At 36.9% G+C, this 13050-nt stretch overlaps 1 protein-coding gene across 2 annotated transcripts in view; it reads right to left on the minus strand.

Moving 5' to 3' along the window:
* Nucleotides 1–13050, minus strand: part of usp32 (ubiquitin specific peptidase 32) — a 47632-nt gene that overhangs the window by 16178 nt on the left and 18404 nt on the right. For both annotated transcript variants that reach the window (XM_046862587.1, XM_046862584.1), the window contains exons 4-11: nt 12343–12461; nt 10158–10317; nt 5237–5368; nt 4855–4962; nt 4398–4513; nt 4041–4103; nt 3861–3944; nt 3688–3749 (exon numbers count right to left, since the gene is read on the minus strand). In XM_046862587.1, the coding sequence (XP_046718543.1) occupies nt 3688–3749; nt 3861–3944; nt 4041–4103; nt 4398–4513; nt 4855–4962; nt 5237–5368; nt 10158–10317; nt 12343–12461 (844 nt within the window). The remainder of the gene's footprint in view (nt 1–3687; nt 3750–3860; nt 3945–4040; nt 4104–4397; nt 4514–4854; nt 4963–5236; nt 5369–10157; nt 10318–12342; nt 12462–13050) is intronic.

Genomic DNA, 13050 nt, shown 5'->3' on the forward strand with positions numbered 1-13050 from the left:
TCAATAATGTAATGATGCAGTAACAAATGCAAACCAATTACTTGTCAGGCAAACAAGGCATTTATGCATTATATAAAAATAAGAGAACTAATGGAAAAAATGTAATGTCAATTCTAGGGCTGCAACAAATAATCGATAAAATCGATAATAATCTATAATGAAATTCGTTGTCAACGAATGCCGTTATCGATTAGTTGGGGTGCTCAAGGTAAGGGTTAGTGTGACTGCCAGATAACACAGCCACTTTCGAAAATGGCAGAGAGTAAAGAGGCAACCAGCAGCAGGAAAAAGGGCGCGTCCAAAGTCATCTATGGCATGGGACAGAACATTTTATATTAAATGCAACAAAGAAAACTGTACCTTTAAGTTATGCAAAGCATGTGTGTGGCATGGAAGTACCACAGTGACCACATGAAAAAAGCACACATTGTAAGTAAAAACTGTATAATCCTCATCATGTAAAAATGGTGTAGTTTAATGAAGTGCAATTGTGTAAACTGATTAATAACTTCGGAACAGTCGCACTGGATCTGTTCTGGTGTGACTCGTGAGCATCGGGTTGTGCGATCAGCTCGCTCACGACATATTGATGAATTCAATTAAAACGGTGCGAACAAACACTAAATCTCAAAGCAGCAAATAACAGCAGCAGTAAACAATTACATTTTAGTCACTGTTGTATTTTCAGTGAATGATTATGCATTTTCACACTAATGCATATTTTTTTCTTTTTTTTTTTTTAAATCAAGCCTGTTAACTTGCTGCGTTTCGTTCCACTCTCTTTTTATAGCATTTGTCTACTACCTCAGTTAACATCTGTTTTCAAACAGCAGCTTTACTGCTTTCAAATGCTTGTTTTCAATGTTTTTATATTTAATTTATGCATTTATCATTTAATTATTATACAAAATTAAATAAATTCTATAGTCTAGATATTTATATTTTCGCAACTGAACAAATGTGTATTTTTTAAACAAAAATTGTCAAAACATGTTGTATTACATTTTATTTTGATAATGGTTTTCAACTTGCCATCTGCAGTTATCAATAAAAACAAAACAAATTCTGAATTACACTAATTGCTTCACCTTGCATACTCAAAAACTGTTTTTTTTTTTTTGTTAGTTTTTTGTTTTTTTACAGAAAGAAACGTGTCTTTTGCATTTTTTAAATACATTAAATACTCTGAATTAAAGTTTTATATAGTTATAATAAGCAAAACAATAAAAAATATATGTTTATCAGCAGTGTTGGGCAGTAACGCGTTACTGTAACAAAGTTACTTTTGACAGTAACTAATATTGAAACGCATTACTTTTAAAAATAAAGTACCGTATGGTGCGTTACACGTTACTTTTTGAAATTAAATGATTTGGGCTGAAGTGTAGACTACAGTCTAACCTGTTTACAGCAGCGACGCATTGTAGGATTGGTGGATGAACCACTGTAAACATGAAGAAGACGCACTGTGTGCATGTCTCCCTTCATTCGGGTCTGTGCGGCAGTAATGGCGAGTCGAGGCGAGAGCAAGACGAGTTTCTCAAAGTGGAAATATGCTCATTATTTCACTTTAGTTGAGCATAAAGACAAAAACTTTTTAGTCAAATGTGACTGTGTCTTTCTGGTTCGAAGCTCGTATCTACTGCGATAGCGAAACCTCCAGAAAATCCATGCCTCGATGAAGCTAGAAGCTAACCCGGTGTTCTGTTGTACATTGTTGATAGTTTTCATACTTAAGCTGTGAAAGGAACATTTTTAAGAGCTCAACACAACAGCTTTTATGATGCAGAAGCCACTTTAGTTTTTGATTCTGAATACATTATTCAGCTTGTTTTGTTATTTATTTCAGAAATCTTTGTGATATATTCAGTTTGTGCTTGTCTGACTTAAATAAAATAGTGTTTAAAAATTATTTTGTGTTTGTCAGTTTTGTGTTTGTATAGACCATAAAGTATAAAAGGGCATTATTGGAAACATTAAAGAACGTTCTTTAAAAAAGTAACTAAAAGTTACTTTTAACAGTAACTTTTTGGTGTAAGTAATCAACAAAGTAACTAAGTTACTTTTTGAATGAAGTAAGGAGTAACTGTAACTAGTTACTATTTTTTAGTAACGAGCACAACACTGATTATCAGATTAATTGATGAACTGGAAAAAATGAAATAAAAAGAATAATAATCGCCCGATTAATCAATGATCAAAATAATTGTTAGTTGCAGCCTCAGATGAAACTAAATATACACACAACATACACAACCTTTTAAAATGATAATAAATGTATTTAAGTATCGTATTAAAATAATGGCCATACTGAAAAGATCAGGCAAAAAAGGTAATGAATAACTAGTGAATGAGTAAATGTGTTCATTTGTTAATCTTTGCTCAGTGTATGTGCAGATACAGTGGTGTGAAAAAGTGATTTCCTGATTTCTTATTCTTTTGCATGTTTGTCACACTTTAATGTTTTAGATCATCAAACTAATTTATATACCGTATTTTTCGGACTATAAGCCGCTACTTTTTTCCCACGCTTTGAACCCCGCGGCTTAAACAACGAATCGACTAATTTATGGATTTTTCCTGGGGTTTTCCCGGTTTTACAAACTTCAAGCCAAAAAACTGAGCATCATAACATTAGACCAATGAAATTGCCGAACGGGCATTAAAAAAAAAAAAAACCACACTTCACCTGTGTTCTGAGCTGCACGGCATCGGGAGAAAAGATTCACCGATGGTGATTTTTAAACGCACAACGATGCCAAAAGATAAACTCTCGAGAGAAATAGTTGTGAAAGGAAGGAGGAAGACAGTGAACAATGACCAATGACTCCTCTGACTTTCTTGGTAGGCTACTGTTTAGATACAAGCCGTTGTAACGCGTTGAGTCATGGTCATGGGATAGCTCGCTAATTCCAGTTGCAACAGAAATCATATAAGCACAGACAGGTTTCCAAAACTCGTGCTTTTTTATTTTTCTTGGCAACATCGTTACGGGCTAGTCAAAGAAACTTAGAAATTAGCATCAGAAAATAATAAGGACATATTCCTGGCAAACACTTTTTCACATAGGGCCATTTAGTTTTGGATTTTGTTTTCCCTCAATAATAAAAACCTTAATTTAAAAACTGCATGTTGTGTTCACTTGTGTTATCTTTTACTAATATTTAAATTAGTTTGATGATCTGAAACATTCAAGTGTGACAAACATGCAAAAAACAAAGAAATCAGGTTCACACCACTGTAATAGTGCAAATTCTAAAAACATTCAAAGCATGAGATAATAAAAACAGGAACTGCTCATTATTTCACAGACACCACACCTGACTGATGTCATTTAAGGCCCATAATTGCAGAAATACAAATTGTCAAGCTAGGCAAGGTTACCACTAGACTCCTTACACCAGAAGAGCTTATAACGATGCTAATTTTTGCTTCACCTTGACAACATTGGACAAAATTCCTGTACTCAGTTGAACATAGCAATATAGAGCATTCAGCAAATAGCCAGTGTCTGGAAAATATGTCGTAATAAAAGTCATTACTGTTTATGAATATAGGCATCACCAACAAAACTTACATTTGACACAATTTAAAAACAATACTGTGGTCAACACAAAGGTTTTGGGATGATTAAGTGTAACTAAGGACACTGTTAGTAGATTTTAGGCTCCTTTTAACTTTACTCACCTGATGATCTGTCCTTCTTCCTTGGGCGTAGCAGGACGGAGACCCAGGACTATGTGACACACCTGATTAGAGTGACATAACACATACATGAAACCATGTAAATGCTTGAAACCATGAACTATATGAGCAAAAGAGTAACGTCACATTCAAGATTTGTACAAAATCCATGATACCTGAAAGAGCAGGTTGAGGAACTCGCTTGCCAGAGCACTCTTCACACTCCATATCTGATAGTCTTCTAGTGATAGGTGTCCCTGCTGTGTGGTAGGAGACAGAAACAAGCAGAAACAAGCTTACATTGCTGTTCACTAATTTACAACCAAGATTGTCAGAAAAAAAAAAATATGACATACCTTTGTAGTGTCGTGCATTGTCAGAATTTCTTCAACAATATCAGAAATGTTTGACTCCAGTTCCTTAAAAGAAAGAATGAAAAAAATATAACTGTCAAACAAATCAAATCCAGATAATACATAAATACTGCAGACTAGCAGTGAGCACACTCTGTAATACACTCTATAATGGCATTTGGAGCCAAACCACAGATACTTTTATACAAGGGGAGTAGATCAAGATCAAATTAAAATACTACTGTCACAAAATACAATAAAAAAACACAACACAATGCCACTACACTCAGTGCCAACACACACACTTCAAAGCAAGGTTGGATTAGGCAACAGAAAAAAGCGATTCATTTTATAGCTTACTGGGAGAGTATCAGTGCGGTTGTCCTTCCACACCTCCAGTAAGGCCACCACCATCTTGTGAAGCTCATCTCGAGACAGAACTCCATCCCGATCTACGTCGAACACTTTAAAACAAACTGGGAAAGAAAGCGTGCTCTATTAAAACGATAGTACAAAAATAAACTAACACCCATTTTTATATTTCTTAATTACTATGAATTGCTACTACAACTTAATTAATATTAGAACTGGGGAAAAAATAAAATAAAATCGTGCTTTTTCAAATTAACTCCAACGCATGCATGGTAAGATGGTTACTTTAAGTTTACTTAAAAAAAATTATCCTTCAAAACTATTAATTAAATAAATTGAGGACTCAAAAAAAAAAAAAAAAAAGGAGCCTTTAGGTGAAAACACTGCTATGCTTTTTATTATATTTATTTTTTTATCAATTTAAGAACTACATTTTGCAGCTTACATTTCTGCCTCTCAGCCACAGGTCCTCGACAGCATGCAGAAAGCCCGCACGATATTTCCTTAAAGTCAATGTGATTGTCCCGATTCTCATCAAAGGCATGAAACAAGCCTGCAAAATGGGAGAAAAATGTCAGGGCTCTGATTAACTCAGAAAATAATTGGATTGTTCAGGATGTCCCACTTTTAAAACATATTGTGCTACATGCAAATATAAATCCCATCTTCTAAAGCCATCACCGTTATTAAAGCATGACATTTCCAGAAATTGAGAGGGTTTTAATAAACAGGAGTCGCAGGTGGATGCATGTCAGGGTGTATATTGGATGCCAGATTTGTCTGAGTAACAATCTAAAAGAGTCCTCTTAAAACCAGCATTACATTACCTTCGCTTAGTGATGCATGAATAGGGGGTGACACCAGAGGAACAAAGGTTTCCAAATCAAAGCGTCCGGTCCTTGACTGAGCTTTGAGAAGCCAGTAGCGCTTTTCCAAATCAATAATGTCTGATTCTTCTACTGCAAAAGATCATAAGTACAAACAGTGGGTGAGGATTTCTTTAAGTGCTGTAAGCTTCATTAAACCACAAGTAAATAGTATATAATCCAAAACGTTGATTAATGCACAAACAACACATTAATGCACACAGATAAGTCATAAAAAAAATCACAAAGGCAAAATGAATATCACTGATTATCTCATTATAATTGCACTTGTCAAGTTAATTTGCTGAAAGTAGGTAAAATGGCCAAGTGTTCAGAAATGGTTTGAGGAACACGAGTTCAATGTGTTGACTTTGCCTCCAAATATCTCAATCTAATTGAAGAACTGTGTGATGTGCTGGACAAATAAATCCAAACCTTGGACTCCACCTCAAAATTTACAGGACTTAAAGGATTTGATTCTAATGCCAAGTCCATGCCTCAGTGGGTCAGAGCTATGTTGGTGCCACAAGAATGACCTTCACAATAAAATGCAGGCAGTTTTAATGTTATATAAGAATATGTTTAATGCCTCTGGACATAATATTACAGAGCTTGTGTTTTTTATATATATATATATATATATATATATATATATATATATATATATATATATATATATATAAATATATTTATATATATAAAACCCACAATATTTTTTCACACAGAGTTCTTGTTTCTACACAAGTATATACTAATGTAAAAATCATGGGACAGGCACTCATTAAAAGCAGGCTAAGATTGCAGTCTGTACAAGCTTGATCACTGTTACATCACATCCAGCTGGTTTAAAAAGCGAATTATGGAAGTAATATGAAAATCCACAAAAATATTAATGAAAGAGGTTGTCTGGGGCTTTAAGGAACATAACATAAGACCCATGAGTTTACTACTTGGTGATATGACTGGTCAATAATGAACATACAGAGCACTGAGGCAGGATAAGAGGCCCTGGGATGAGTCACCTTTCATCAAAATAATCTGAGGCTTAGGCTAATAGGATTGTGCTCTCCATGCAGAGCCGTACGTAAGGCAGATAGATCAAAACATTGCCACATAAATTCCATTTGTCTGCAAACACTGGGTTTCATTCGGATATCTTTCCATGCTTAATTTCTGGACTACACGCTTGGAATTAACGCTGTGGCCAGAATAGTAAATAAACAGTGGAAAGGGATCAGCCAGGGCAGTAGACAACACCATCTCTTTATAGACAAATATAAATAGAGTACACAGAGTACTTGCAAGACAGACAGAGGGCACAGGTCGAGGCAGCCTGCATCAAGACCACAGATCAACTAGAGGACAACATAAAATCAGTGATTCACGACGTTATTATGGGAGTTGTGAAAAGAAGTGTTGGAGATGTAAGTTCCTTAGCAATTGAGAAAGACGTGCATTTTTAGAAAGCACCGAGAGCCTATTTCAAGTCAAGTCAAGTCAGTTGACTTGACTATTTAATGACAAAGCAGAACAGCTTCTGCCATTTATTTGTGATTAAACACCAATGTCTAGCAATTAAGCAAACGGTGCTAGTTACGGAGCGTTTGGAAGAAACATTGGTTAGTTCAGCAGCAAACCGGATCTAGAGGGACTAAGCACCTGGTTGAACATTATGCATGACCGCGCCACAGTGGAGTGACTGTTAATCTATAAAACCCATTACACACAGTATAGATCATCCCTGAGCTGCTCAAGCAGCCTGCGTCTGCCCACAAGGGCTGCCTTTTATTTCATGCACGCTATCAGTAATATCGTGTAGTAACGGCCGTCACAGCTGTCCCTCCGTGTTGTGTATCGAACAAAAGAGACACACGTTTTCATCGTTCAGCCTCATACTAATACCGATCAGTTCTGCTACACGTCCAAACCTCTGTTTGTTAACTGCTGTTGTTTCATTTGGAACAAGAGAAGTGACCTTTCAACAACTGTGAAGTGTAAAACAGCACAGCTGCTCTCATTATGAGAATAATTCAAACCCAGCCTACAAACAACTACACACAAATGAAGCGTTATTTGAGATCACACTATTAAGCAACCTCGTGTAATTAAACATAATGGTGGCTATAATAGAGTCTTTTAGACCTCTTAGCAAGCTACTTCCCTAAAATAGTGCTGAAAACACTGAAACATATGATCAGAAACCCAGAGGAAATACCCACCTAATGGTGCAACTCTGTCAGAACGGCAACAGAGGAACCATAGCATGTTCCAGTGCACATGTCAAGACTCAGGTATAGACCATAATAATCTTCACTCAGGATGCCATTACTTTGAAGAAAAAGACATACAGCCATCACCGTGCAGCACTTTGACCTAAGCTATTGTCACTTAGTCACTCACTGTATTGTCCATCAAGGCCTGCTACTTGTGTGAGGCACTCTACAAAAAAAAAAAAAGGAGTGTGTGGAGATACACACATGAAGATCATGGTGCCTAAACACACACTCCTCGCTTTGTTAAGAGGATAAGAGCAGGCAGAAGATTATGGAGTCTCTCAGGTTTGCTTCCTGATTGGTTTTGGATCTTTCCAGCTCTGTCCCTGATTAACAAACCAAACTCAATCTAAATATATTGACCTATTGGCATCAGCCAGCTGTTTTTGTATTCAGCACTTTATTTTAATTTAGCCCCCCAAAAGAAGGACAAAAGGATGGGAACATGGGCAGAACATACTGTGCAAGAATAAGACAGCTGCGCGTTATTTTCCTCGTCTCATGAGATGAATCTTAAAATTCTACATTCAGACGTCGTCACAGCAGAGAATCCAATCATGTCTTAAAGTGCAGTTTATTGATCGGACCATGCTGCGGAATAGTCAATCACTAAACAACGATTTTCTTTCTACACAAACAATCTATACTATTTTAAATCTGCACACCTGATTAACACACTAGCAATGTAAGTTGTTGGCGGATGGACTGATCAGCTTTTGTATTTTTCCCCCGGATGCATTTGTTATAAGTGGCGAGCTTCCTAAATCAACAGGCTAAATAAGAGGTCAGCGGATACTTCAAGTAAATGTACACTGAATGCTTTAAATCTTGTAACATTTAAAGATATCCAATCTGACATAGAACGCCGAAATTGTGAAGCAAATAATTTATTTACATATTTCATATTTTTATTACAATAAAAAAAAAATACACGTTACAAATTAGCTGCTTTCATTTAGAGTTGAATAATTAAATAATTATAACACAATGCTGGGTTTCCCCCCAAACTGATGCTACAATGCAGGAAGCACACAATTGTATAGGATGTACACTTCAGCGTTTCCTTTTTCGCTTGTCAAGAGTCAAGCTCAAACCTGTTTAAGCACGGCAATATCTCTGTAGACAATGCAAGCCCTATGAAGAAATGATGCGGCAGGTTTGGAAGGGCAGAACTCGTTTTTGAAATGTATGAATTCCTCTTTTAGTGTCTATTGTAGAAATGTCTATGTATAGTGATGATATATTTGCCCATTCGCCCCCATCACTGGCGTTACTATTGTAATACAAAGTTAACACCTGGGTGGTGTTTGGGCTAGCGAGCTGGTCAAGAGGCAAAAATCTTAAGGGGGGGGCATAGCGAATGCAGTCATTTTCCCCTGAGTGTCAGGCAGTGGGTAATAGCTGGATGGTGGTGACAGCTGCAGAGTTGTGGAGTAATGTCCCCCTCCTCTCAACAGGACTGGGTATGTGTTCAGCAAGTGGGAAGTGGAGCCTGTCACTTGCTATTATCACACTCAGGCGCCTCTCTCCCAGGAGAAGAGAGAGTCACTGATGCTTGATGTGTGTTGGGGAATAAAGCCTGGTTTGTTCGTCTTGAGAAACACTCAGGCTGTCTATCAAACAAGGTGGGCAGGGAAGTAAACAGAAAGTAATAACAGGTGAAATCATACGTTTTGCTGTTGTCTGTTCAAACAAAAAGATGTCATTGCTTGAGGAGGTTACATCTGATCCCAAAGGAAGATGATATACTGCACAGGTGGAGCATTGAGATTGAAAAAGTCACGTTTTAAAGCGATGATGAATTAGTAGTACTTATTAAAAAGTAGTTCCACTACTGTCAAGAAAAACAAGAGCATGATGGCTTTGAAACATATTTGCAACTAAAGTCAATTTAAAACTACTTGAACACTACAAAATTATTATATATATATATATATATATATATATATATATATATATATATATATATATATATATATAAAATCTGTTGATGTTCACAAATGTTGATAATAAACGACAAATAAAAAATGATATGCAATTTTATGTTTTGCAATTCTTCCCTCTAACTGTACTGAAAATGAACCGAACCGTGAATTTTGTGTAAGGTTACACTCTTATTCAGTCCTAAAAATGTTTCATTTTTTACAGCCTTTTGAATTATAAGTGAAAATGTACATATTCATGGAGTCAACTATCAAGTAGCTGTCGATATAGCAGAAACATGATCCGATGTTTCAGTTTCAGAAACTGATTTTCCTGATCTGAATTGTCTAAAATGACTTTCTGACCTTTCTGAAGTGGTTGCTGATGGAAAGAAGCTCAAACCAGGGGTGCAGACAGAAAAACTCAGGCACTTATGTGACTGACAGTAGGCAGGATTGCTTATACCTCATCAGATCCAGAAACAGAAAGCCTCATTGATAAAGACAGTTGTACTAAAACCCACAGTCCAACCAAAGCCAACAATGCGTATTCACAACACACACTGAAACACTGCAGTCCTTTCATCCCTCATTTATGGTTGCACACTGTATGTCAAAAAGAGCTGGTTAATATCGCTGTACTGCACCCTGATTTCTGTCCTGCCAGTACTGGGCAGTGCCACTTACAGTGGGTGACTCCAGCCAGTGTCTGGTAGAAGGTGGGTGTGTCGCTGTCGTCAGTCAGGGTGACACACACTCCGCCAGAGAGCAGCCAGCGCGAGAAGGTGAACGCCTCTTTATTTTGTAGAAGCCAGTTCTTAAACTTCTCATAATTAACCTTCTCACCCTGTCAGAGAAACACAAGAAAACAGCATCAGTCAGTGTGTCAGTGCATGTCCAATTCAAGATTCATTACTTCTGGTGAAAATAAGAAGTTAACAATATATAATATAAAATATATGAATAATTCATAAGAAGTTAATAAGGGGCATGAACTTCCATGGTTGATCTACTTTAACAAAGATAAATACATTGTATATACAAAAGTATTGTGACTCTTGATTTTCTTTTCAGCCATATGTGGTTCTTTCCCAAAATCTTACCAGAAAATTGGAGGTAAACAATTGTATAGAATGTCCTTGGATGCAGTTACATTCAATTTTCCCTTTACTTGAACTAGCAGACCCAAACCTGTTCAAGCATGAAAAATCCCTGTGCACAAGACAAACTCCATGTACATATGGTTTACATGGGTTGGAGAGGAAGATCTTGAGTGCCCTGCTATAGATGTCTGACCCACAACCCTATTGAACATCTTTGAGATGAACTGGTACACTGACTGCACCCAAGTCCTCCTCAACCTACATCAGTACCCGACTTCCCAGAAGAGTGGAGGTTATTATAACGTCAAATGGGGACTAAATGTAGAATGGGATGTTCATATAAATCTTATGCTCAGGTGTCCACAAACTTTTGTCCATATAGTGTATATTAAGTGACTTTTTATTTTTTGTGCACATTATAGTAAACCATCTGTGGCTTTTGTATATCACAACATTTCTGTGCAGACCCTCATTTCAATGACAGGTTTATGTTTGATGTTTCTATCACATTATTGCTTCTATAGCAACAGCTGATTCATGAAGACTTGGCGGATACAGAACAAAATTTATTTAGCAAAAACGTTGATCATGTATAGTGAATTTTATAGATTTATTTCACATTTAAAAATGGAGTCTACATCTGTTCTACATCTCTGAGAACAGCGGATATTTTGTGATTCCTCTGCAACATGGCAAAATAAATTTTTCTGATTATTCAAGAAAAACAAAAAAACAAAATCCGATAAGAAAACGACTGAGGTAACGAAAGTAATATTACAAACCACCTCGATTATTTTCCGATAGCAGTACATCCCCGAGTGTTTTATTTCTTACAAATAGCAGAGAAACATGTTACAGGTGCAGTGCATAATAAAACGAATCAATTCATCCTGCCATGCTCCGTAGTGTGTATAAAAATGCTGAGCATGTCCAGTTGACCTCAATAATAGATCAAGATGACAAGAGGAAAAGATCTATGATTTTGAAAATCAGAGGGGGGAAAATAAAAAACCCTTTCAGTGATTTAAGGGTTATCTACATTTCAATCAATGAAAGAAAGACATCAGTAAATAGGACTGAAAATTGTGGCCAACAGCAGACATTTAATGACAGCGATGCTCATGCTGTAGTCGCTTGACACCCACCCATATCTCTCTCACACACGTACATCTTACTATCCTTTTTAAGATGAAAGTCAGACCTATTAAATACTATAACAACATTAAAACAGACCACACACATACTCACACACAGACAAGGAGGACATTTGGCAGAGAAGCAATATTTTACCCTGTTGGCACAAAATGATAATCAGAGTAAACACTTGCACTTTCTCAGTAGGGCGTTACTCGTCAAAGACTCGTGACAGGCTTATTAAGCAGAAGAGCTGGACAGATGTACTATATATAGTTCCAAAAGGAATAAAAAACTAGTTTTCTTAAAGAAAATAGTGAAGGGGAAAAGAAAACCGTAAGGAGAGTCTTTTCATTTGTGTTTTTGTTGTCTCTGAACACATCATTCCTTTATTGTTTTGTTTTGTTCTAGCATGCTCATTCCACCTCCTGCTTTCCTTGTAAACCTCTGGCTGATTTCTAGGCAGGTGCTGATCGGGAAAGCAGGAGTGGCTGCAGCCGCGGAGCCCGACAGGTAATTTGATGAGGTGGTATTGACATGCACTGAAGAGTTAAGACCTTGCCTGTGAGAAATCAATCATGTCGGCCATCTAGAGCATCACTCAGAGACTGTAATGCAGCTTGAAATGTACTGACCTCTAAGAAGCACTTCCTCAGTGAGGGTGGGACTTCCCCATCCACAGCATGGAGCCTGCTCTCTACTTCCTCTCGCACCACATAACTGCCCGAGTCACTGGCAAACAGGCTGAAGATATCTGAAGACAGAACATCCAAAGGTGACTAGTCAAATCTTTTTGAGCATAATTCTTATCAAAGTTATACAGACAGTGGCCCAATGTAACGCTTTTGCAGGTGCACGACATCAGCAGGGAACATTAGACTCTGCACACTTGCAGAGAAATCCCAGGACTACCTTAATACACTTAAATGTCTGACTTCATATGCTGTTAAAAGCTGCAGATATCTGTTTTTTTATGACACAGAACAGCCTCCTCAGGCTTATTTTAATAAGAAGAGACGTTTACAGTAGATATGTGAATATGCTGACTTCAGGCAGGTTGCTAGGCTGCTATTTTTAAAAGGCATTGTGGCACACCCACTGGGAACCGAATGCAAAAGCAATACAGAATTCTCTGCAAAACAGCTACACACACACACACACACACACACACACACATACACACACACACACACACACATATTTCAGGAGTAATAATTAAAAAAAGGTTCATATAAATCAAAACATCGTTAGGGAATGTATAGTGTTTAAAAAGGAATTAGCCACCTGACTATTTCTTTCATTTTACTCATTTAATGGCATATTCAATTTTTACTTTGTTTGAT

This window comes from Silurus meridionalis, chromosome 12 (genome assembly GCF_014805685.1).
Source record: "Silurus meridionalis isolate SWU-2019-XX chromosome 12, ASM1480568v1, whole genome shotgun sequence".
NCBI lineage: Eukaryota > Metazoa > Chordata > Actinopteri > Siluriformes > Siluridae > Silurus > Silurus meridionalis.